At 40.9% G+C, this 22,208-nt stretch overlaps 4 protein-coding genes across 6 annotated transcripts; all 4 read right to left on the reverse strand.

The window, feature by feature from the left end:
• Positions 1 to 731: 731 nt before the first annotated feature.
• Positions 732 to 4,666, reverse strand: stmn2a (stathmin 2a). Its single transcript, XM_086218593.1, has 5 exons — positions 4,475 to 4,666; positions 2,851 to 2,946; positions 2,554 to 2,726; positions 2,243 to 2,434; positions 732 to 2,152 (listed from the first exon to the last, which is right to left on the reverse strand). Exons 1-5 carry the CDS (start codon positions 4,491 to 4,493, stop codon positions 2,093 to 2,095), a joined length of 540 nt encoding a protein of 179 aa, XP_086074719.1. The 5' UTR covers positions 4,494 to 4,666; the 3' UTR covers positions 732 to 2,092.
• A 796-nt stretch (positions 4,667 to 5,462) lies between these two features.
• upp1 (uridine phosphorylase 1) lies at positions 5,463 to 9,929 on the reverse strand. Of its 2 annotated transcripts, none has more exons than XM_086218596.1 (8): positions 9,766 to 9,929; positions 9,418 to 9,462; positions 8,206 to 8,317; positions 7,962 to 8,120; positions 7,758 to 7,872; positions 6,452 to 6,661; positions 6,234 to 6,380; positions 5,463 to 6,160 (listed from the first exon to the last, which is right to left on the reverse strand). In XM_086218596.1, the coding sequence occupies exons 2-8, from the start codon at positions 9,456 to 9,458 to the stop codon at positions 6,009 to 6,011; spliced, it is 936 nt and encodes a 311-aa protein (XP_086074722.1). In that variant the 5' UTR covers positions 9,459 to 9,462; positions 9,766 to 9,929; the 3' UTR covers positions 5,463 to 6,008. The 2 variants fall into 2 exon arrangements, with proteins under 2 accessions (XP_086074722.1, XP_086074721.1); XM_086218595.1 differs by having other exon boundaries at positions 9,418 to 9,479; positions 9,766 to 9,913.
• Positions 9,930 to 10,546: 617 nt separating this feature from the next.
• Positions 10,547 to 14,636, reverse strand: gra (granulito). 2 transcript variants are annotated; one of them, XM_086218598.1, is made up of 7 exons: positions 14,544 to 14,636; positions 13,516 to 13,598; positions 13,331 to 13,389; positions 12,694 to 12,751; positions 11,172 to 11,278; positions 11,025 to 11,083; positions 10,547 to 10,939 (listed from the first exon to the last, which is right to left on the reverse strand). In XM_086218598.1, exons 2-7 carry the CDS (start codon positions 13,595 to 13,597, stop codon positions 10,933 to 10,935), a joined length of 372 nt encoding a protein of 123 aa, XP_086074724.1. In that variant the 5' UTR covers position 13,598; positions 14,544 to 14,636; the 3' UTR covers positions 10,547 to 10,932. The 2 variants fall into 2 exon arrangements, with proteins under 2 accessions (XP_086074724.1, XP_086074723.1); XM_086218597.1 differs by having other exon boundaries at positions 14,494 to 14,600.
• A 428-nt stretch (positions 14,637 to 15,064) lies between these two features.
• On the reverse strand, positions 15,065 to 22,208 carry rbm12bb (RNA binding motif protein 12Bb). The gene is made up of 2 exons (XM_086218594.1): positions 22,044 to 22,208; positions 15,065 to 18,030 (listed from the first exon to the last, which is right to left on the reverse strand). Exon 2 carries the CDS (start codon positions 18,006 to 18,008, stop codon positions 16,167 to 16,169), a length of 1,842 nt encoding a protein of 613 aa, XP_086074720.1. The 5' UTR covers positions 18,009 to 18,030; positions 22,044 to 22,208; the 3' UTR covers positions 15,065 to 16,166.

Consider the following 22,208-nt stretch of genomic DNA (forward strand, 5'->3'; position numbering starts at 1 on the left):
ATCCTCGTGATTCTCATGAACAGATGATTTGTCCATTCTTACAGAGTTTTAGTCACAATATTTTTCAGCATTTGGCAGATTGTAAACTTTTGGTCTATTTTTTGGAGGTGCAGGTTTATTTGATCCAAACAAATCTATCACTGCCACCTACTGGTGAAACATGGTGCCTTCTGGTGTCCTACGCACACCTTAAAAGGGCTCTGTTTTCAGTACTTACTAAATTTAAGGACCTCTAAAAAATTAGTTTGCTGATTCCATTTCATTCTGATTTAATAATCTATTCAAAATGTATTAATAAAATCCAATTCCGCCATTCCCCAGAGCTCAGAAATTAAATAAACCCAAAAAACAACCAGGCTTTATCAATTTTATAGGTGTGCTCTCTGAAATAACTTCATTATTACACCATGTTACCAGTTTGCTTGCCAAACTCAACATCTCAAATTGATGATGTTATTTGATGGTTTTATATAACTTACAATTTATTTCATTTTCGTATTTTTGATACATTTAAATGACTTGCATACACTTCTTATTATAATTTTTCTGTTAATATTCTACTTAAAAAACTTATTTCTCCCACAAATAGTCAGCTGCAACTGACATTTCACAGCCCACAGGCAGGCCATCCTTGGAACCACAGCCCAGTGGTTGAGAAACACGATGAATTAATATTATTTTCACACATGAAAAACTTGCTAGGTGAAGACTGTGCTTCGCAGGATCAGAAGATAACTTATTCTTTTTATTTGGCAGTTTACATTTTTCCCCTCATCTTTTAGCACAGAAAATTATTAGATGGTGCATGCCATGTTCACAGAACCCCAAACCTTTATTCAGCAAAGCTTTCACAGAGAAATATATGAAGGGAAAACACAAGCAGCAGAAGATGCAGGCAGATATCAGTGGTGCTGTATATTAAAAAGACTAGTTCAGTGTGCTGAATGGAAAGCGTCCTGCATCCATTCTCTATCTAATCCCCTAAAGTGAGCCGACGCTAATAATGCCTCTTGGTACAGAGTCTCGTTCACACACACACACACACACACCCTAGCAGACACAGGTTATGTTCACACTATCCATATCCAGGTGGGAGCAACAGCATATTCCACTGTGTGTGCATGGTACCAGTATGCTGTCGTAACATTCAAGACATTTTTACCCAAATACTGTATACGTAACAGAGTCAGCTAAAGATGGATCCACTGGTCAATGGCACTGTCTGTGTAGGTGGGAACCTGCAAGTATATAAACTCCCATTGGGTCAAGACATTCTTAATCATTATAAAGCACCTCTCAAGTTCATTATCAAGCTCCTTTCAGACACTTTTACAACCCGTCGGTTTAAGCGTGCGCGTCGAGTGCAATGAGGAAGATACAGGGGGACAGGGGGGCAGGGGGGGGGGGGGCATGTTGATATCTTGAGGAGTCTGCAGTACACCAACCGTCATTCTTCACAAAGACACAGAAATATCATCATCATCATCATCATCATCATCATGACATCATCAGGAATCACTGCAAATGTCAGTCAGCTCACAACACCAAAGGCTTTCACGAGAACATGTTTGTAGCATCAAATTTCAATTGAAACATATAAAGAAAGTTGTTTATTTGTTGTTGTTGTTTTGGAAATTGCAAAGTGAAATACAACAATTGTAGATGTACTTCACTTTCCATGATAGATAGATAGATAGATAGATAGATAGATAGATAGATAGATAGATAGATAGATAGATAGATAGATAGATAGATAGATAGATAGATAGATAGATAGATAGATAGATAGATAGATAGATAAAAATTATTTACAAAATAAAAGCCAGATTCTTGCATTTTTTCTAAAATCAAGAAGAAAGATCCCTTCAATTTTCAACAGGTGTGATACAGATGTTTGTTGATCTTATCACTGATAATACTGATAGTGGTGAGTTATTGTGGTGTGATGTACTGGGGCGTGGTGGTGAGGCCCTCCACCTCTTGGGCTCCAGGGTGTCTGGGTGTCTGTTCTGGAGAAGGTTGGAGCAGGGTGTGGAAGGGGGCTGGATGGAGTGATGTAGATGGATAATGGAAGTCAGGACTTGTGCGTTGCTCATGCTGTCAGCTCTTCCCTCAGCTCTTTGTTCCTGCGCACCACGGCTGCACGTCTCTCCTGGTAAACACCACAGCAACATGTCAAGAGCTATTCTAACTTTCTTTTTTCTTTTTCTCGGCACCCATCGATGTATTCTGAATTCCTCACCTTCTCCTGTAGACGCTCCAGCATGGCTGCCAGGTGGGCATCACGATTCTCCTTAATCTGCTCCATCTTCATCTGGAGCTTCTCTTCGGCCATCTTGCTGAAGTTGCTGTTCTCTTCCATGGCCTTTAGCAACACATCGCGTTCATGCTCTCGCTTCTCTGCCAAAGCCCTAAGCACCTGGGACTCTTGGTACTAAAAATACACCCAAAAAGAAAAAAAATATCATCTGAAAGATGTTTTCATTTGAAATGCCTGAAGCTATTTGACAGGGCTAAAATAACAATAATAATCTAAAAAAAAAAAGATACTACCTTTCTCCGTTCTTCAGCAGCCTCCAGTTTCTTCTCGATATCATCCAAGGAGATGTCCTTCTTGGGGGGTGAAGGGAGGTTGTGAGCTATGTCTGATACTGGAGACAGGGGCTTGAGAATCACCTCAAAGGCCTGGCCAGAGGCTCGCTTGTTTATAGGTTTCACCTCCATGTCTGTAAATCAGACAATTATGATCAGACAGGGAAAAATCAATGTCCAATAGTGCAATAAACAAGGCAGAGAAGGAGCTGTTTTTAATAGCATATGGATAAAACGTGAATTTGAGCTGATCCCAACCTTCAAACTCACACACAAGCTTGTTGCGTGTTTCTGGGTAGAAGCAGGAACAGATGAGGGAGAGGACGGACAGTTCCTTCATCTTCTCTTTATACGCTGCAGGAACGTAAACAAACAGTCAGGTGAGGCTCCCGAAAATAGTTAACCTGGCAAACACCAAGATAACAAAGACAGAAGCCAAAAAGAAACCACGGGACCAACACGGAGACATAACACCCGCGCTGCTTGAAAATAACTGTGTGTTTCAGAGTGATTTTTTGTTACAACATTGACTGTGCAATTGTGAAACTGATCTTATAATAACAGAAGATTTGTGAGAATCTACAGAGAAGAAACAGTGAGTTAGGCCTCATTTATTGGTCCTGTGTTACGGTTCTACCAACAAGACATGCTAATAAGTCTCCACCAGCTTCTGTTGATTGAACATTTCCAGCATCTTCTTCCTTTTTCCCATATCAACCAACAAAAGAGGACAACAGAGTGTCACAGCGCAGCTTTACAGGTCTTGTGCTGCAAAGGCCAGCATGCTTTGCTGCAGGGCTGGCCTGCCTTCCACCCCCCCCCCCCCCACAGTCCCACTAGCCCCCCTCCATACACCTGTCTATCTCCTTTTGGCCACCAGCACAACAAGCCAGTCTGCAGCATATACTGTATTACAGTGGAGCAAAAATAGCTAACATTAAAAAAAACCATGGTATTTACATATGAATTGGTTTTCAACACAAATGGACTGAAAGGATGTCTGAAACTGGATATTTTTAGATCTAATCTGCTAGAAGAAGGGTCACAAGTGTTAATTAGGCCTGTCTGTTGTTTGAAGCCTTCTCATCTGTTCACATGCAAAATAAATGGTATCTCTTGCGACAGGATAAAATGGAGTCGTGTCACATAAATATCAGGAATGATTATTCAGGTTACTGGAGTTATATTAGGTTATTGGAGTGTGTGTGTGTGTGTGTGTGTGTGTGTGTGTGTGTATGTGTGTGTGTGTGTGTGTGTGTGTGTGTGTGTGTGTGTGTGTGTGTGTGTGTGTGTGTGTGTGTGTGTGAAAGAAGGCGTGCAGGTGCAGTGTGCAGCCAGACTGCTGACGCCCTCTAGGCCTCGCTGGTGGCTACATGCACGGCAGCATCAGCATCAGCATCTTTGGGTGGGGTCCGTCCGTCTGCATTATGCTGCATGCTGGGGCCGCGGTAGCATGAACCGCAGGTGGCTTGTAAATAAAGCTGTCTATGACCCATATAGAATTATTTACCGTTATAAAGAGAAAACGGGGAAACAAATGAGGAATAAAAGATGAACGCAGAAGGTGATAATAATGATAATTTGGTAATGACGGAGCGTGATTATTGAATTGGAAGCAAACAGTCCTTGCAATTATAACCAGGCCTTTGTGGTTAGGATATAATAAGAATACAGGCTCATATGGATGTGAATATAACACATTTGACTCCATTTTAATAGCAGTGAAAGAGAGAGAGAGACGCACCAGCCGGTGGACCACACCGGGCCGGGTACAAGGCACGATGCGTCCGTCACAAACTGATCCATCCATCCATCCACTCATCTATCCATCCATCCCTGCGTTAGTTTTAACATCCTCAAATCATCTGAATAGTGTACTCACCGGTAGCTGTTTTAGCCATGGCTGATATGTATGTGTGTCTCCGCAGAGGATGCTGTAGCTCTGTCCAGGTGAACGGCGATGCTGCTTAAGGCACTGAGTCAGCGAATAGAGCGAGGAGGAGGATGGGATGGTAGACTGGAAGGTGGGCACGCCCGGGAGCGCGCAGCCAGACCCTCCTCCGTCCTCTGACGCGCAGATAACATCCACCGAGACCCAGCCGAGCTCTAGAAGCAGACGAGAGGAGCGCACACGCAAGGGGAAGAAATAATAAAACCGTACTTCAACTGTTATCGTTGATATTCAAAGGACACGCCCCTATCTTATAGGAGAATATTAATGATGAGACAAACTACATGTCAAGATCATTGCTAGAATTTCATTAGCGATGCATAATAATATCGAGGTGTCATCAGTATCAAAGGGTTGTTTTTTTAATATATTGGTAGTGGTGCAGTGTTTCTATCTGCCTAGTTTTGCTACTCTTTACTCATCGTTGATGCTGAGAAAATAACAATAAATTTATTTAAATAGGCTTTTGCAAACCATTGGGATACTAAGAAGCACCCATCCAATGCGCAATTGGATGTGCATGTCATGTTTTTCACCTCCAGTAAAAATATTTCCTTGAAACATTTTTTTTTCTCAAATTCACATTTAACCACATTTGAGCATGTAAAAAATGATTATATAAATGTTTTTATATCAATAACTTCGATGTATTTCACATCCCTCATATAGCAGGCACTTTGGTCCAGACAGAATTTATTGCACATATTGTCAGAAGTGGAAGCAGCTGTTTGTTCCTTTTCGCACATTTAGACCTAAGAGAGGAATAATTAGCCATGTTGGATTGGATAAAGATTACATTAAAAATGACAATGAATCCATTATAGTGCAAATTCATGACTGATGATTTAAATAACCACAACGGGGTTAAAGACAGTGCACTACGCGGTGAACGCGATACTCAAAGAACCACAACACGAAGGCAAAAACTTTGAGGATTTATTGGTGATAAGACTTCAAGTGGAGTTTATTTCTCTCAAGAGGGGTGACATGGTTTTGAGGTTCTGAAGAAACTTTAAAAAAAAAAAATCCAACATTCAACATCTAATAGTTCTGTCTTTAATTTTCAAGAAAACAATATATCCATTTGTGAAACAAAGGTATGGAATGACACCACTCTTGATACCTGCTGCACCAATAAAATTAAATGAGTAGTTTAAGATTAATAAAAAAAAAACCTTGACAAATTGTATAAAAAAATAGAGGCAGACAATGGACTGCTGCACTTCAAACTCCAACATTTAAGCAAATGAAATAAAACAGTGAAAACAATATGAGTTTATCATGATGGTAAAAAAAACAATCATCTAAAATCAATGTTTAAGGAAAACAAGGGATCATTTCCCTGTTCAGTAGTTACTCCCAACATTAAAAGCATAGCGCGCAGCAAAGAACATGTACAAAAACAAGTTGAAATCTGAGTTACATGACATCATCTGCCACGACTTTGGCGTCTGCTGCATACCACTTAGGTTTGTTCTGCTTTGGCGCACAGCTGCTTCTTAATGTAGCAGCCCACCAGGATCTGAGGACGCTGCTGATAATTGTGAAGCACGTCCTGAGAGCTAGTCAGCTGATCGCCCTTCAGCCGGTCCAGTAGTGTGACGCAGACCACAGCCGCTACGCAGAAGAAGACAGGAAGGTTACAGGGAGTGCACTGAATGTTAGCACCTGTTCTTATCCTAGATCTTACCTCGCAGACCACTCAGCCGACACATGGCAGCAAAAACCGATGACTCCATCTCAATATTGCAGACTCCTGACTCCCTGGCACGTTTGAGGTATTTCTGTTTATCCTTCTCCGTGTAGGAGCAGAAAGCCCCATCCAAACGGCCTTGGCCTGCATGAGTTGAAGCTATTGACTGACCCACATACACTATGACCAACACATCAATGCTGCACAACTCATACCTTCATAGAAATCCATAGTGCACATAGTGTTGCCTATCACTGTGTCAAACTGGTCCAGGTCCTTACTGCACTGTAACAGGTCCTCCGTCAGGCTTTGGTCCAGATCAGTGTTGCGCACCACCGTGTTCCCCAAGATCACCTGCTCAAACTTGGGCAGGAAGGTGGCATCTACAGACTGTTTGGTGATGACAACAGTGCCAGGAGTTAGCCCTGAAAACCCAGTGACAGAAAGACTGAGAGATATGCTACAAGGGTTCGTATAACAAGCTTAAGGTTAAAAAAAAATGCATATATTAACAGTTCTATCAAAATTGTCAAAACTGACTATTAAATCCTCATGACGGGGGGATCGATCACAGGTTGCTGCTGTATTGCACCACATTAGTTTGATATCAGGGGCTGGTAAATTGGCTGGTGAGAGTAAAATCAGGAAGCTGTACATTCAAAGACGGACACAGCAGAGCTCCCACTGATGTATATGGCAAGTACATAAACTTTCAACTGCCAACCTCCAAAATATGAATCAAAAATGTCACAGCTCTCATGAATCCTAGCTCAGACCAGCTGAGGAGGGGTTAAAGAGCAAACCAGGCCCCAGAGCTTTAAGGTCAGGTGGAGACCCCCACCATCACCTCAACAGCAGATGGCACACAGAGGACGATTGACTGACTGGTCCAGAAAATACAGAGGGATATCATAATAGTTGCATAGGATGATGAAACCGCTCCTCAGCCCTTTGAGCTCCCCCTTGTGGTACAACTAGGAAAAATGTACCTTATGGATAAGAAGTCCTCTGACACACTACCTCCAGAGAGCACAGCTAGCTTGGTCTGGCATAATCCCTAAATATGTGGCTGAGTGAATTTGAGTGAATTATGTTCCAACTGGTGGTCTTGGAAGAAAACAATATTCATTGATGCCAAGTCTCACAGTGATCTTTTAACCTGACAGCTACTTTGAGCACTTCTGTAATATTCAATTTGTTCGCAAAAAACAATGTCTGATTTTGGATTCTGTCAGTAAACTCGTTTAGATACTACTAATTAATGCACTTTGATACAAACTTTAATCAGAACTGAATGAATATGGAAATACACCTGTGGTCCAGGCTCTGTATGGGGGGGGGGGGGGGGGGGGTGACAGAAACATGCAACTGAGTTCAATAAACCTCTTTTGTGTACCATCACATGGGAATCTGAGCCATGTAGTTCCCTCCTACATCCGTCAGTCCAGAATAATGGTGGAAATAGTTAATTTTCATGACTAAAAAAAAAAAAAAAAAAGATTCTATCAATGATGAACTTACCTATTCCACCAGAGGTCCCGATGCGTATAATGGTAACACCTGTGCAACGTGCATGATGGAGGAGCTTGATTAGCTCGTGCAGCATTATGGCAATAGATGGGATGCCCATGCCATGCTGTAAATCCAGCCAACACACATCGCACATAAGTTTCACTTCCATTTTTAAGATATTGTCGCAGAATGGGACGTAGGGTTCTCACGTACGCTGACAGAGAGAACAGGGCCGACTTTGTACATGGCATAGCGATCTGTTCCGGCACAGATATTTGGGTACTCTGCTTTGGGGTCTTCCATGCCGAGCTCAGCAGCAATGTACTCAATGAATGATTTCATCCTCCAGGGACTGCCCCCGACACACACGAACTGGAAGGCAAAAAGAAACAGAAATATACTTGCGTGATGATTATGGAAGCAATGGGACAAACAGCTGGTCATGAAAGAGCCTCACTTTGACATCACCAAACATAGCAGGGAGGTCGTGTGTTCCGGTTCCTAGACTGAAGTGGTAGAGGATGTCTTCTTTCAGTCCATCCAGGTGAGGGTTGTTGACACAAACAGGACTGGAGGGAGACAGAATGGCAGACTTGTTTCGTTCACTCATTCAATAACACACTCAATACACCTGAGGCGTGATGATGTAGCAGGCGCTGACCATGCACGCTCGCCACATCACTCTTAACCTTGCAGCAGCCCCTCATGCCATGGCGCTGCCTCCTATTGGTCTCTCGGGATGGATGTTGCGACCACCCATCTATCACATATTCAAATTTGTGACGAAGAATTACACCACAAGACACAAACAAACCTCATTTGTGGAAGTTTTTCTTAGAACTAAATTATGAAGTGGAATCAGGGAAGTCTGACAACCAGAGGATACTTTATTAAAAAGGTAAAAAAACAAAACAAAAAAACAACACTGCGCAGAATCTTAAAACTTACAGTAAGTTACTCCTCTTTAGATTATTCAGTTTTGATTCCTGTGTGCCTATATAGGATGATACTTGTACTGACTCCATAGACAGTCGGTGTTTTAGCCAAGCTAGCCACATACTGCAGTTTTACATAATTCCAGATTACAAAACAGTCTAAGATTCATTAATTAGATTAACAGTAAGCAGTAAAATTCACCCCAAACTTCTGACTCTCTCCACCAAATAACACAAATGCAGTCTGTTCTACATGATGTCCAGTTGAACACTAATCTTCTTGCACCTTCATTCTCCTAGCCTCCCTGGAAACTGTCTGGAGCCTCGGCACAACTTGTCTCACTCAGTTCAACTATAAATTAAACACACACACACACACACACACACACACACACACACACTAAAAGTATTGGCATGATAAATGTTCATAAACACACTTATCACATAAATAAATGTGACTCAGAAACTATGGGATGTCTGCAATTTTAGTGCTTCGTATGATTCAAGTTTAACTGTAGCCTATTAATAACTTAAGGTAGATATCACAAGTTTACATCAGAATTCCATTTATCGGAAAATCAACCTTAAAAATAACAGACGAGGTGATGAAGTCCCCTTAGTCATACATGCATTTTTTATGGGCTTCCACTGTAAAGTAAACATCCTGTTTGGACTTCAGGGAAAAGGTCAAACCGCCAGTTTCGAACATTTTAATTAACAAGACAACTTCTCACCTGCTACATGATGCAGTTTCTTTGTTCAGGTATGGCTCCATTTTCCTAAAAAAAAATAAGAACTGTCCGGAGGAAAAATATTCATTGGCAAAAAGCGAAAGCGACACTAAGCCATCGATGCTTCACTTGTGAAGGCGTTTGTTTTCCTCGTGTGGAATTAGCAATTAACACACAATTTGGTAAATAAATAACCTCCAGCGTTGCAGCTTTACAACTGTCGTGGTTACACAGCAATTTTTCGTCAAGAAGAGGAGGAAAAACATAAGCAGTTACTTCCATATTAAACAGCCGGTAAATTAAGAGGGCAAACTAAATACAGTCAACACTGACATAAGAAACAGAAGGTACCTTCGAAATTCCGCTGTCCGCTTGTCGTTTCACCCGCGTTTGAGGTTAATTAATTCACTCGCTCGGTATCTGACGTCCTCACATAGAGCGGAAGGCCCCGCCCACAGCTATGACGTCAGGCGCGTAACCCTGTCAAAAGCTTGCTCGTGTGTACTGAGGCTCGTGTACTGCGTCACGTACAATGCTCGTTCAACACCTGATGTGTGGTTGCTGGATCCAACCCGGATGTGCGGTGGGGAACAGAGAGATGACAGGCATCTCACTTCCTGGGATTACAGATTAGATATCATCAATTTGGCTTCCTTCTTTTTTGTGCCTGAATCTGGTTCTATTGAAAAAGGACATTTTTTTTTGAAATGTTGATTTGAATAAAATATGAATCTTACATGATTGAAGACAAACTTTTCTCTTAGCATTGAAAATATTGAAATACTGGTTTTATCTCAGGACTTAACTGGAAACAAGACATTGCGGTTGGACATTTGACCACCAAACTCTTTCTTTTCATTGCTGAAACTCAAGAGGACACGTGTACCAAATCTGAACAGTCTCCCTCTGAGCCGTCCTGAGATATCATGCTAACAAGAGGTAAAGAGTGAAGGAAAACTTCATCATAAACACAGTGTGTAAAATGGAACATGTACTCTTGTTCTACTGTGGTGCTCCTGTGGCTGAAGATGAGTTACTGTATCTGCGCGGGCATCACCACCTTCGACACATTTTTATAAAAGGGATCACTGTAAAAAAGGAAAGTACCAACACACCAAGCTGTTGAGCCAAATTGTCCTTTACAAGTCAACATGTTTATTAATACACGTTACATCACGATGCTCATGCACCTCAGGGTTAGGGCTGATAGAATATTAGTGGACATACAAATGCACAGACACACACTTCTTTTTTTTTTTGTCTTTTAACAAAATTTAAATCCTTCACTCTCATCAAATCTTACACAGCAGAAAAGGAGGCAAACCTTCAATGTTCGCACACTTCAAAATAAGAGTGGTTTGACAATGTGCTTGGTGCGACCTCACCTCAAATCAAATCTCCATAAGAATAAACATGCAATGTAAACATCAAAATTCAAATTCAAATTCAACACACACAAAAAAAGCAGAAAAAGGTTAAGTTATGCAATGAGCACCTGTGCAAATTTCTTCAGCTGAGTCACCGCCTACAAAGAGAAAAACATATTTTGCTTTTCCTCATTTGTCAATTATAACCAACAAAACAAAACAAAAAACTAACATTAAACTCACATTTCTTCTTTTTCTCCATGCCAGCTCATTTCATGAAGCATTAGATGTTCAGGATCTCTCTGTTAACATGGTGCAAAAACGAATTCCAAACCAGCACAGTTACTGTATGGCAATTTGGTGGGGAGGAGATCTTGGGACAACACTTACCGGCTTGGTCAAGACTATGGGATGCTCCGGCAGGAACTCTGGCTTCTTCCTCGACTCAGGAGAACTTGCCAGACCAATTAAAAAATCTCTTGTATAAGATATTCTCCCTACAAGAAAACAACATCAACATCAACATTTCTGGTAATGCAGGGGCCTTCTGCCACACCACCACCGTCAATAACCTTTCTTCTGAGCCACAGTCAGTAAAATAAAATTCTGTTTTTCCAATCTAATTTCATTTAATGACACAAGTAATGTTGGTATAAGATAACCCAAAGTGTTAGAAGTTTGTTTTTGTGAGAATGACGTCTATCTACTCCTACAGGCATCAACAAACAAAGCTGTTTCAGATATTGGCTTTGTACCTGGAGGGATATTTTTACTCAGCGGCAAAACCAGCCTGAGAGCTGTCTCCAGCTGTGAGAGTGCACCCTCTAACACTAATGGGTATACATGCCTTTGAGATACAGAAATGGATGAAACAGTTTGAAGGTAGAGTTTGGCACTTTGGCTTTGTTTGACGCAATCGTTTTGTGTATGCAGGGCTGACTTACACAAAGAAAACAGACAATTGCGAAGGGAAACTGAATGGCACGTTTCATCAGCTAATGGAGAGCTTGGCGGTGTGGTTCTGTTAGTGAAACTCTCAATCATATTCTCCATTATCGGCCATGTCATCACCGTGCAAGGTCATAAAATGTAGCTATTTTAAACAACGGTGGGTAGGAAGCATGGCTTGCAACGCTGCAGGGTGAGTAGTTCCTTAAGGCAATTAAGTACAAAGATTTGTATCTTTAACTCTTTTTCTTTAGTTTACCGGGTTTGGGTCCAGGCCTAAAACTCATTAGAATTTTCTCAAAAGATAAGGCCCCGGAGAACTTGAATGGGAAATATATTTCCGGAACCGTTCTAAAAGTGAGCAGTCACTGTTGGGCTCTTTATATGGCACAATAGGGGCTGCACTGTAGTGAGGCACTTGCATTGTGACAACAGTCTCTCCTGTGCTGACTCAGCACTGTGCGGAGAGACGTCTGCCTGCTGGTGGAGAGAGGTCTGGCTCAGTGAGACTGTTGTGACATTCGTGTGGTGTCAGAATAATCAGAAAAATGAGTTCCCCACTGGAAGGGGCTTTGCTTTTTGTTGTCACTCACAGGAAACAGCTATTAAAATGTTTAGAAGCTCTAAGCAATAAAGTCCAACACAGCTTCTTCCTAGAGCTTGTGTTGTTTCCTGTTTAAGACTTAAAAGCACACGAACACTGAAGTCAGAGGAACGACATCTCAACATGAAAGCAGCACAGACGTGTCATCAACAGAGCAAGTCCCTCATCAGCCAGCACCTGACAGCCAGGCGAGAAAAAACGGGAAGAAACTTTGAGCAGAGATGGGAGGCCTTCTGCCTCGACTGGTCACATTGGTACAAAGACATATATAATAGTATTAAAAACAAAAGTAAGATTAAAAAAAAAAGTGTAGCAACTATCACCGCCTGCATGGTTATAACAGTAAGTGCCACCGCCTACCTTCTTTCTGTTTGTGGAGGTTGACAATCTTGAAGAACTGCTCTATGCCAACATTGATCTATCAAACACAACAATAACAAATTATTTTAGAAAAATGTGTCTGAATCAACTGCTTGATAAATTAAGAGTTTGTATCAAGTCATTTTTAGAACAACAAACCTGCAAAATAATTGATGTCTATAATGACCCACTAGTTAACTAATCCACTCACGATCTAAGGAAATCTACGTCAGGGAACATATCGGAAGCTTAACTGTCAATGACTGATTCAAAGGCACGTTTAATAAACGTCCGTCCCTCCACATTTACTTGCAGCCCTTGTCCAAAGATGTCTGCAAATGTAGCGCTGCAATAATCTGTTCTGTGTAAGCAGTACTCACATATTGTTACAGTAAAAAGTACCCAGGTTCTCAGATTTGATGAATCCTTGTTTACTGCGATAACAAATATAATACACGGAGGATTTACACTGCCAGAATGGACATAACGAGGTATTTTAAGTCCTCTGCTTGACATCTTTGAAGTAGAAATTAACATTTTGCAAACAATTCATTGAAAAATAATTGATAGATCAAACAAAATTGAAAGTAGTAATTAAATAGCATCACTTGCCATGAACTTCAACTGGATTTCTTACCTCTTGATCCACCTCCTCCATCAGTGCCTGAGCACATGTTGTGGAATTTCTCTCAGGCTCTAATGGAAGCAAATATTGATTTTAAGGTAACAATTTCAGGTCAGCTCTAAATATATAAAAATAAATAATATAAAGAGTTACTCTTGATCAACTCTTCCAAGTCACATTTGGTGCAGGCTGCCTACCGATATCAACCCGGATGCAGCGGCGAAGGGGTCTCGCAGGCTCCAAATGTTTGAGGAAGGTTCTTCTCCTTGATACCTCCATTCTAGTACCAGTAAAGGTCAGAGATTTAAGATTTAGACCTGTTAATCTTAATCCTCAATTTGAGAAGACCAGTCCTGGATTGATAGTAAATACTTTCCATTTTGATGTACTGGCTTTTAGCGCTTTCTTAAGAGCTAACCGCAGATATTAAAATACAGTATTAGAAAGTGTATGTGGACCTCTATCTGGCCTGGGTCATTTTTCCTCCGGTTCGGGGATGTGCTAGCTTAAACGTGTACACTCCATGTTACCCTTTTTTATCACCAATATCTTGTAAAGTTTTACAGCAGGGACGCAAAAAAAGATGAACTAGTTTAAAAATGCTTTTTCACAAGCAGGTCAGGGTGTGTATACCTGGGTGTGTATAACTGTGTAAAAAAACAAAAAAAAAACAACTTAAAACGACGGGGTCTGGCGACATTAGCTTAGCTATGAGTAGCCATGTTAAACTTCAGCTAAAGTTGGATTTATTAGCGACATGACCGCTAATCTCCCCACGAGTATCTCAAAGAGACAGCTTTAGGAGACAAAAGAAAAATCGGTGTTAGCCAAATGCAGGTGTCAGGATGCTAAAATGCTGAAACCGTTGACTGCGTCCCAGAAAGTGACTCAATCTTTCAACATGAGCTATTCGGAGTTTAGCGATAGAAAAAACCTTTACTGTGATGACACACGCAGTTTCAGTTGAACGTGATTAAAAAATACAGTATTGACTAGTTTACGTAGGTAATGGCAACCTTGAATTACAATGATGGAGATGTTTAAATGGCATGAAACCGCAAAAATATTAGCAGTAGCTGACTAGGTCGTATATATGTATATCTATAAATATATATTTTTTTCGAGTGTCGAAGTTGCCCTTTAACTTTATAAAGAAGAGATTACGAACAATTCACCTGTAATTCAATAAAGTCCATCTACTGTTTTATTTGACTGTAGGGCTCACCTCACCGGTGTCACGTCAAGTCAAAGTAAAACCTCGATTTCCGGTACACACTTCAAAATAAAACTCGTATTCAATTCAAAGCTCACATCAGCCACTGAGGGCGGCATGCAATTTCTCCAAATGGACGAACTCAGTAAGGACTGTGCATTTAAATACTTGAAATGGGATTAGAAATCAGTTTCTCATTAATTCTTAGAAAAACTTTCACTTCGGCATACTCCCTAACGCAGTGTGATACGATTGTGTTCCCTTTGTACCCCCTCAGGCATACTGGTGAATCTTATATGCTAAGGGAAATAATGATTTTTAATCTTTGAAGTGTACTTTACTTTTTAAAAGAGGCAAATTCCTGTAAACATGAACTTGGTTCAGTGTATTGCACTGAACCAAAATTTAAAAGCGAGGAGGGCAGAGACAGATTTTGGTAAATCTGCATGTCTGTATTAAACAATTGTGCCGACAAACTACATTTCTCTGCATTGTGTGATGGAACAGTGAAAACAATTTTGACAAAAAATATGCAATTTAGATTTTTTTTAATGACTTATTTTACAGTCAGACTGTAAAATCACACACTGATACATTTTTTTCAGTACAAGTGTAATTCAACTTTAATGAGAAACCGAAACCTGAAATTCAAAATTTTAAAAATAGATAATTGTCAACAGATTATATTACTTATTCAAAATGAATCAAAAGAGCATCAGAATGGAAAACTATACAGCAAAATTCACTTATATAGTCATTTAAAGTCATGACCACTTTTTTTTCCTGCTGTTGTACTTGAACTTCCAGCCAGCTACTTGGCTCGCTCACCAAGGTGTCCTTAGCATTGATGCACAACACAAGGCAGGTTGGTACCAAGTATCTGCCCAGTTGATCCTTCAGCTTTGGTAAGATCAAAATTTGAAAAGTTGGATAAACCATTTACCTGTATTTGATTGTCAGACTTAACCGTTATCAAAAATAGATCATTTTCAGAGTACTGCAATATCTTTAATATATTTGTTTGTAGACAAATGCGGCTGCCCAGCAGTTTGACAGGTCATCGTTTTATACTCACTTGTGTTTTAAAGACAAAAATATGTAAATGCATCAACTATATAGGATGTATTAAATCATCGTGGAAATGACAAAACAGAGGAGGCTGGGGCGTAGGTGGATCAATGACTAGATTGAGGCTCCGCGGCTGCAAAGTGGACAACTCTCGGTAAGCTTTAAAAGTATGGTTGCTGTCATTTCTCTAATGTGCGTTGATTTTGGCAGACAATGCAAGGATAAAAAAAATAGTGATTTTGCCGCAGACAGTCTGTGCTGCTCTTTGTTAGAAGACTGACTAACATGTTCGTCAGTGTTAGCCCTGATTGTCTAGTGGTTCAACTGAAATACTCCTTCAAAAGTATTGTAACACCTGCAACCTGAGTATATATATTCCACCTATTTTGTACCTATTGGTGTGGTCTTTATATGGATCAGTGACGAGGCTGGAAGTTCCAAGACAAAGCAAACGAAGACGGCCTCTCACTGGTTGTCACAGAAAATGAATATGAACAGTCTTCCATTTGTTCATGTCCAAACCAGAACGCTGAGTCATGTTAGATGTCATGAAAAGCAATGTCACTTTCACACAATCATTAGCTGTATTTTCCTTGGTCCAATTGGTCTTCCACTCAGTTCCTCAATTGCTGTCAATGCCTCCTGTCGGGACTCAAATACCACAGTCGCAGTACCTTTAGGTGCTCCACTCTGATCATACTGCAGTGAGACTGATCCAGGCATAATGTTGTATCCATAGCAAAAGTCGTAGATTTCTTGACTTTTGAGTTGAAATGGTAAGTTAGCTAGCTTTACACAGGTGGGACCATCAAAAGGCTGCACTGATTGGCCACAGCTGCCACGAACACCATTACCACTGCCTTTTGGACCATGACAGTTGCCTGCAAAATTACCGCCTCCACAGATGGGACCCTGTAGATTAGTCATTGACATACTGCCCTCACCACAAGGACCCCTGAAGTTACGGCATTCAGTGTCACCAGTCCAAAACGATCCCTCACTGCTCCCGCTGGAGAAATGATCATATTTTTGCAGTTTACCTTGCACCAATGGTGGCTCAACACCCAACTCCTGCATCTGAGAGCGTGAAATGCATTTCAGTGCCACTTCCGAACCAAGAAACCTTTGTCCACTGAGAGAGAGGGCACTCATAGCCGCTGTTTCAGACCGGAAGAGAACCAAAGCCTTCCCAATCCCAGCACCTGCATTGTTCCGCAACAAGAACACATCATCCTCTGTGATACTAAACCCAAGGAAGAAGTCCATTATCTCAACTTTCCGCACATCAAAGGGTAGATTCTGCACATACATGCATACTTTTTCAGAGTCATATCGATCCCGGGGGTAAGATGGAGGGCTCTCCTGAAACCTCCCAGTGTTTCCAGTTGGATTCATGCTCTCAGCTTCCAGAAGGGTGATCATTTTCTCCCTTGAGACTGGCCGGACATAAACCCATCGGTTGAAGAATGGTCTTTTCTCATGAGCCGTGGCAACACGATAATCTCGCAGAGTGTTGAGCAGTACAAATGCCGATCTAGTTTTTGTCCTATCATCTCCATTCAAGTACAGGATCTGGTCATCCTCCAGGCTTATACTACGAAAAAGCCTTTTTAGGTCTTGTTTTTCTACTGCATAGGATAGGTTTTCCAACAAAATACAGAACTCCTCACAGGAAGAAGCAGTGGGCCTCTGGGCCATAGGTGACTTTGACCTTGCATGAAGTGGTGAATTCCTCCTGTTGTGAAAAGGTGACCCCCTGCTATCAAACCTATTATCAGCATTGTCATCCACTGGTGCTCTAGCAACAGCCTTAAGCCAATAGTCTTCTGTTGTGGGGAAAAGCTCCACATACCGAGATCCAATGTATTCCCGATCCCTCTTGAGACTCTCCATTGCATCCTCTCTCCTTGCAAATTTAACGATACCCGTTCCATTGTTTTTACCACGTTCATTTTTCAACAGGATAACGTCATCCATCAGTAAACCACTGAAAAAGTTATATATTTCTTTTTGGGTCACGGAGAAAGGCAACCCTTTTAGAAACACAAAATTGCCCGTTGTAGTCATCCTCGTCTCAGGCTCCTCGGACCTTCTGGAATGTCTTGCATTCTCATCAAGTAGTCTCTGCTGATCCTCCTCAAAGGTTTTGGAGGTTTTTTCAAGCATATTCTGCATCTCTGCCTTACTACTTAATAGCAATGTTACACTGGAACCCTGAATGATACCCCCTGACCGTGTCATTGCTCTTCTTGCATCTTCATCCGAGGCAAAAATAATGAAAGCTTCTTCTCGCTCTCCACCAATTATATGCACACCTCCATCTGGAATTTTGAGGCCAGTGAAGAACTTGCGAATATCCTGAGAACCTGCTGTGATCCTCAGTCCCTGTAAACGGATGACGACCGCCATGCTGAAGCACAAACAACAGCACCTGCAGACAAAAGGGGTATAGAATAAAATTATTGCCTACAGAGCTTCTCAAGCTCATGGTCAAGTTCCCGGCATTCCAACCTGACACCACCAAACCTGAAGAGCAATGCGAGATGGACATTTCATACAAGGGACTCAATTAAGAGCAATCAATGCCCACGTCTACAAAGCCATTTCGAGAAATTCAACATGATGCAATTAACGATAATTATTGGATACAATCAATTACTTCCAAAAAAATCTCTTTTAAAAGCATATCCATTCACAACTTTCCATGCAAGACTCTCCACTTGGCATGCCTCACCAGCTTACTAGTTATGGCACATGGGACAATTCCACAGTATCTGTAGTTCCATTCTAGCATCTCTCTCTCTCTCTCTCCATTTCCTTCAATCATGCCTGAACTGCCACGACATTCACCAGTACCAAAATGCAATAAAAGACGGGCTTTCATATGACAATATGAAGGCAAGATGAACCATTAATAAGTATTTCTCCAACACGTTGTGCCTCACTGCCACTGCTAAGGCCACAGCTTTCTCAAGACAGTCAATGAAGTTGTAGCCTTCAGAGGAGTTAATACTGAATCTGGGTCAACTTCCAGGAACCAACAGAGCGCTTCAAACTACAGCCGTCATGATGCGTCTTGACCCTTCCTTCCACCGAACATAATGAAAGTTGTCCATCCCAACAGTCAGATTGGAACCATTCCAAATTCCCTTTCCAGGCATTTCTCCTTTTTGGCCCTCAAAGTTGTCCACAACAGATAGGTTAGACTAGTACACATCCGTTTCATATGGAGGGGCCATGTTGAGCCATCATGAATTCAGTCATCAAATACACACTCGAAAGGAGACAATCTTAAAAACGCCATGCAGCTTCTACACAACAAAAGCAATATTCGTTTTATCAACGCCGGCAATTATTGACCAACCAAAGCAAATCCAAATCTGTCTCAGAACCTTCTAGCTTAAAAGGCAAAAAAAAAACAAAAAAAAAACCACACAAACAAAACACAAAGATTATATACATTGAAATGTCATAAAAATTAACAATTCACAAATTTCATCGCCATTTTTGATTTGCGACTTGAGTGAGAGACCATTTCAGTCTATAACAAACAAACATTTCCAACACAGTAAAAACTATAGCCACAGAACCATCCCTTATAACAGCGCGTCAGTCTTCAGTACTCAGCAATGTTACATAAAACTGCTTGGCATGCAACACAAATTTAAATGCCAGTCAAAAAGGAGGAAATTACATACACTTCAATACATTGCACTCTCATACACCAAAACAAGCGTGGATTCTCATTGACGAGTATGGTTTACAGACCCCAAAGACATTTATACACATAATTTAAGAACAGATTGCTTCAGAGCGACTAAAAGCTGAATTAGTTACTGCTTTGAAAGTACAATAACTCAAACATTTCGTCATGTATTGCGATGGACCATTTTTCTGTCCAAAGATTTAGGATGCTTTTGGAAGGGTTTAGGAGAGTTGGAAAAAAAAAAAAGCCTGAACACTAAGTAAATATAAGCTCGGCAATCAGCCATCAAAACTGATCAATGCTCAATATGAATCATGGTTATCTTTAGTCTTACACGAAAGACTGCTTGTTAACTGTTTTTATGGATGAAATTGGGCTTAAATGTAGTTAAATTGTGTGATATTACAATGTTATGCAAAATGAGAATAAATTGAGCTGAAATTATGTAAGAATTTACAGCAGAGCACAGAATGTCAACAATAACCTATAAAATATGGCAAAATGTGAGTATAACAGTAACTGTAAATTTCATTGCTAATTTACATTCAAATCGGTCCTACACATTTTTTTCCAAGAGGATTTCCAGCATAGAAAGACAAAAAAAACAGGGAGGTGTGGGAGAGAGCTCTACATTTTTCTTTTACCCTACTTTTTCTCCCTTTTGTACAGACTTTGCAATGTTATATTTTATGCACTGTCAAAAAATATAGCTTTTGGTTTAGTCTGAATAAATTATTACACTATGTATATCTTTGGATTTACACAGCACAAATATTACGTTTGGGAAAATGAGCTTTGATTGTACAAATAATTCATTTGGTCTTCAAATACTCTATAAGAAAAATTAAAAACAAAACAAAAACACCAGAAACCAAAGGGCAAAGACAACACTCATAGTCTGAGTTAAATAAATGCAACCAGGGTTGACAGCATTGGAATTAAACAATTTCTATTGTCGATTACTGAGCAGCCCTTGTATACCTTAATTAAGTTGACTTACACTAAATTGCCAAAAGTATTGGCTCACCTGCCCTGACTCGCATATGAATTTAAGTGGCATCCCATTCTTAATCCATACGGTTTTAACATGACGTCAGTCCACCCTTTGCAGCTATAACAGCTTAAAATCTCCAGGGAAGGCTTTCCACAAGGTTTAGGAGTGTGTAATAGGAATTTTTGACCAGTCTTCCAGAAGCGCATTTTTGAGGCCACACACTAATGTTAGATGAGAAGGCCTGGCTCTCAGCCTCTGCTCTAATTCATCCCAAAGGTGTTCTATCAGGTTGAAGTCAGGACTCTGTGCAGGCCAGTCGAGATTCACACCAAATTTTCTCATCCGGGTCTTTATGGACTGATGCACAGTCATGTTGGAACAGGAAGGGGCATCCCCAAACTGCTCCCACAAAGTTGGAAGCATGGAATTGTCCAAAATCTCTTGGTATAGTGAAGCATTCAGAGTTCCTTCCACTGGAACTAAGGGGCCAAGCCCAACTCTTGAAAACCAACCCCACACCATATCCCCCCCTCCACCAAACTTTACACTTTGCACAATACAGTCAGACAAGTACCGTTCTCCTGGCAACCACCAAACCCAGACTAGTCCATCAGATCACCAAATGGTGAAGTATGATTTGTCAATCCAGACAACACGTCTTGACTTCACTAGAGTCCAGCAGCGGTGTGCTTTACATCTCTGAGCCTGATGCTTTGTATTGCACTTGATGTAAGGTTTAAATGCAGCTGCTCAGCAATGAAAACCCATTCTGTGAAACTCTCTACGCACTGTTCTTGAGCTAATCTGAAGGCCACATTAAGTGTGGCGGTCTGTAGCATTTGACTCGTTGACCTCCGTGCACGATTGCGCCTCAGCATCCGCTGATTCCACTTCGTAATTTTACACAGCCTACCACTTCGTAGCTGACATTCCCAATCACTTCCACTTTGATGCAGTGCCACTGACAGTAGACTGTGGAATATTTAGGAGCAACAAAATTTCATGACCAAACTTGTTGCACAGTTGTCCTTACACAGTACCCCAATGGAATTCACTGAGCTCCTGAGAGAGACCCATTCTTTCACAAATGTTTGTAGAAACAGTCTGCTTACCTTGGTGCTTAATTTTATTACACCTGTGAACATAGAAGTGACTGGGAAAGCTGATTTCAATTATTTAAATGGGTGAGTGAATACTTTTGGCAAAATAGTCTATGTCTTACTTTGATTACATACAGCGTTACTTGGGTGTAGAAGCAATGTAACTACAATTCTGTAAGTAACTGCGGGCAAAAATTGTATTTCCACTCCCTGTACATTACTAAACATGGAATATAATTACGATTCAGGGAAATGGTCGGGAAACACAATCATCATAATGCTTTTAAACAGGAAAAACAAGCAAACAGTTCCCAGAACCGTGTCTTTCATGAGCCATTTTGGCGACCAACACCATCTATGGCCACCATTATGTTTTCATTCTGTGCGGACAGTTCTGGGTAACTAAGTTAGCGTCGAAGACTAAAAATATATGTCACTAAAACACCCGAATCACTTGCTTGATAACAAACGTTGGAAATATCCTTGATGTCAAAAGAAGCAAACGTTGAGACAAAGTCTTCAGCGAGGCCAGCGTTAGTTTTCTACCAGCTAACATAAAAACTAATGGACAAAGACACGCGCCAACAAGCATATATCAACGCGTGTATCGTCATAATTTTGTCACCAACCACCGACAAACTTACACGAGCGACTAGTAGATTCTTATGCAATAAAGTGAAAAGCCGAAAATCTGGATGACGAACGTCTAATGACAAGAATAGGCCTCCTGTCTTCAATGTCCCAGTTGTCGGCCTGGTTCTTCTTCTTCTTCTTCTGCTGCTGCTGCTGCTGCTGCTGCTGCTTCTTCT

This window comes from Aulostomus chinensis, chromosome 11 (genome assembly GCF_037954235.1).
Source record: "Aulostomus chinensis isolate RoL2024-O1b breed Wild chromosome 11, RoL_Achi_v1.0, whole genome shotgun sequence".
NCBI classification, from domain to species: domain Eukaryota; kingdom Metazoa; phylum Chordata; class Actinopteri; order Syngnathiformes; family Aulostomidae; genus Aulostomus; species Aulostomus chinensis.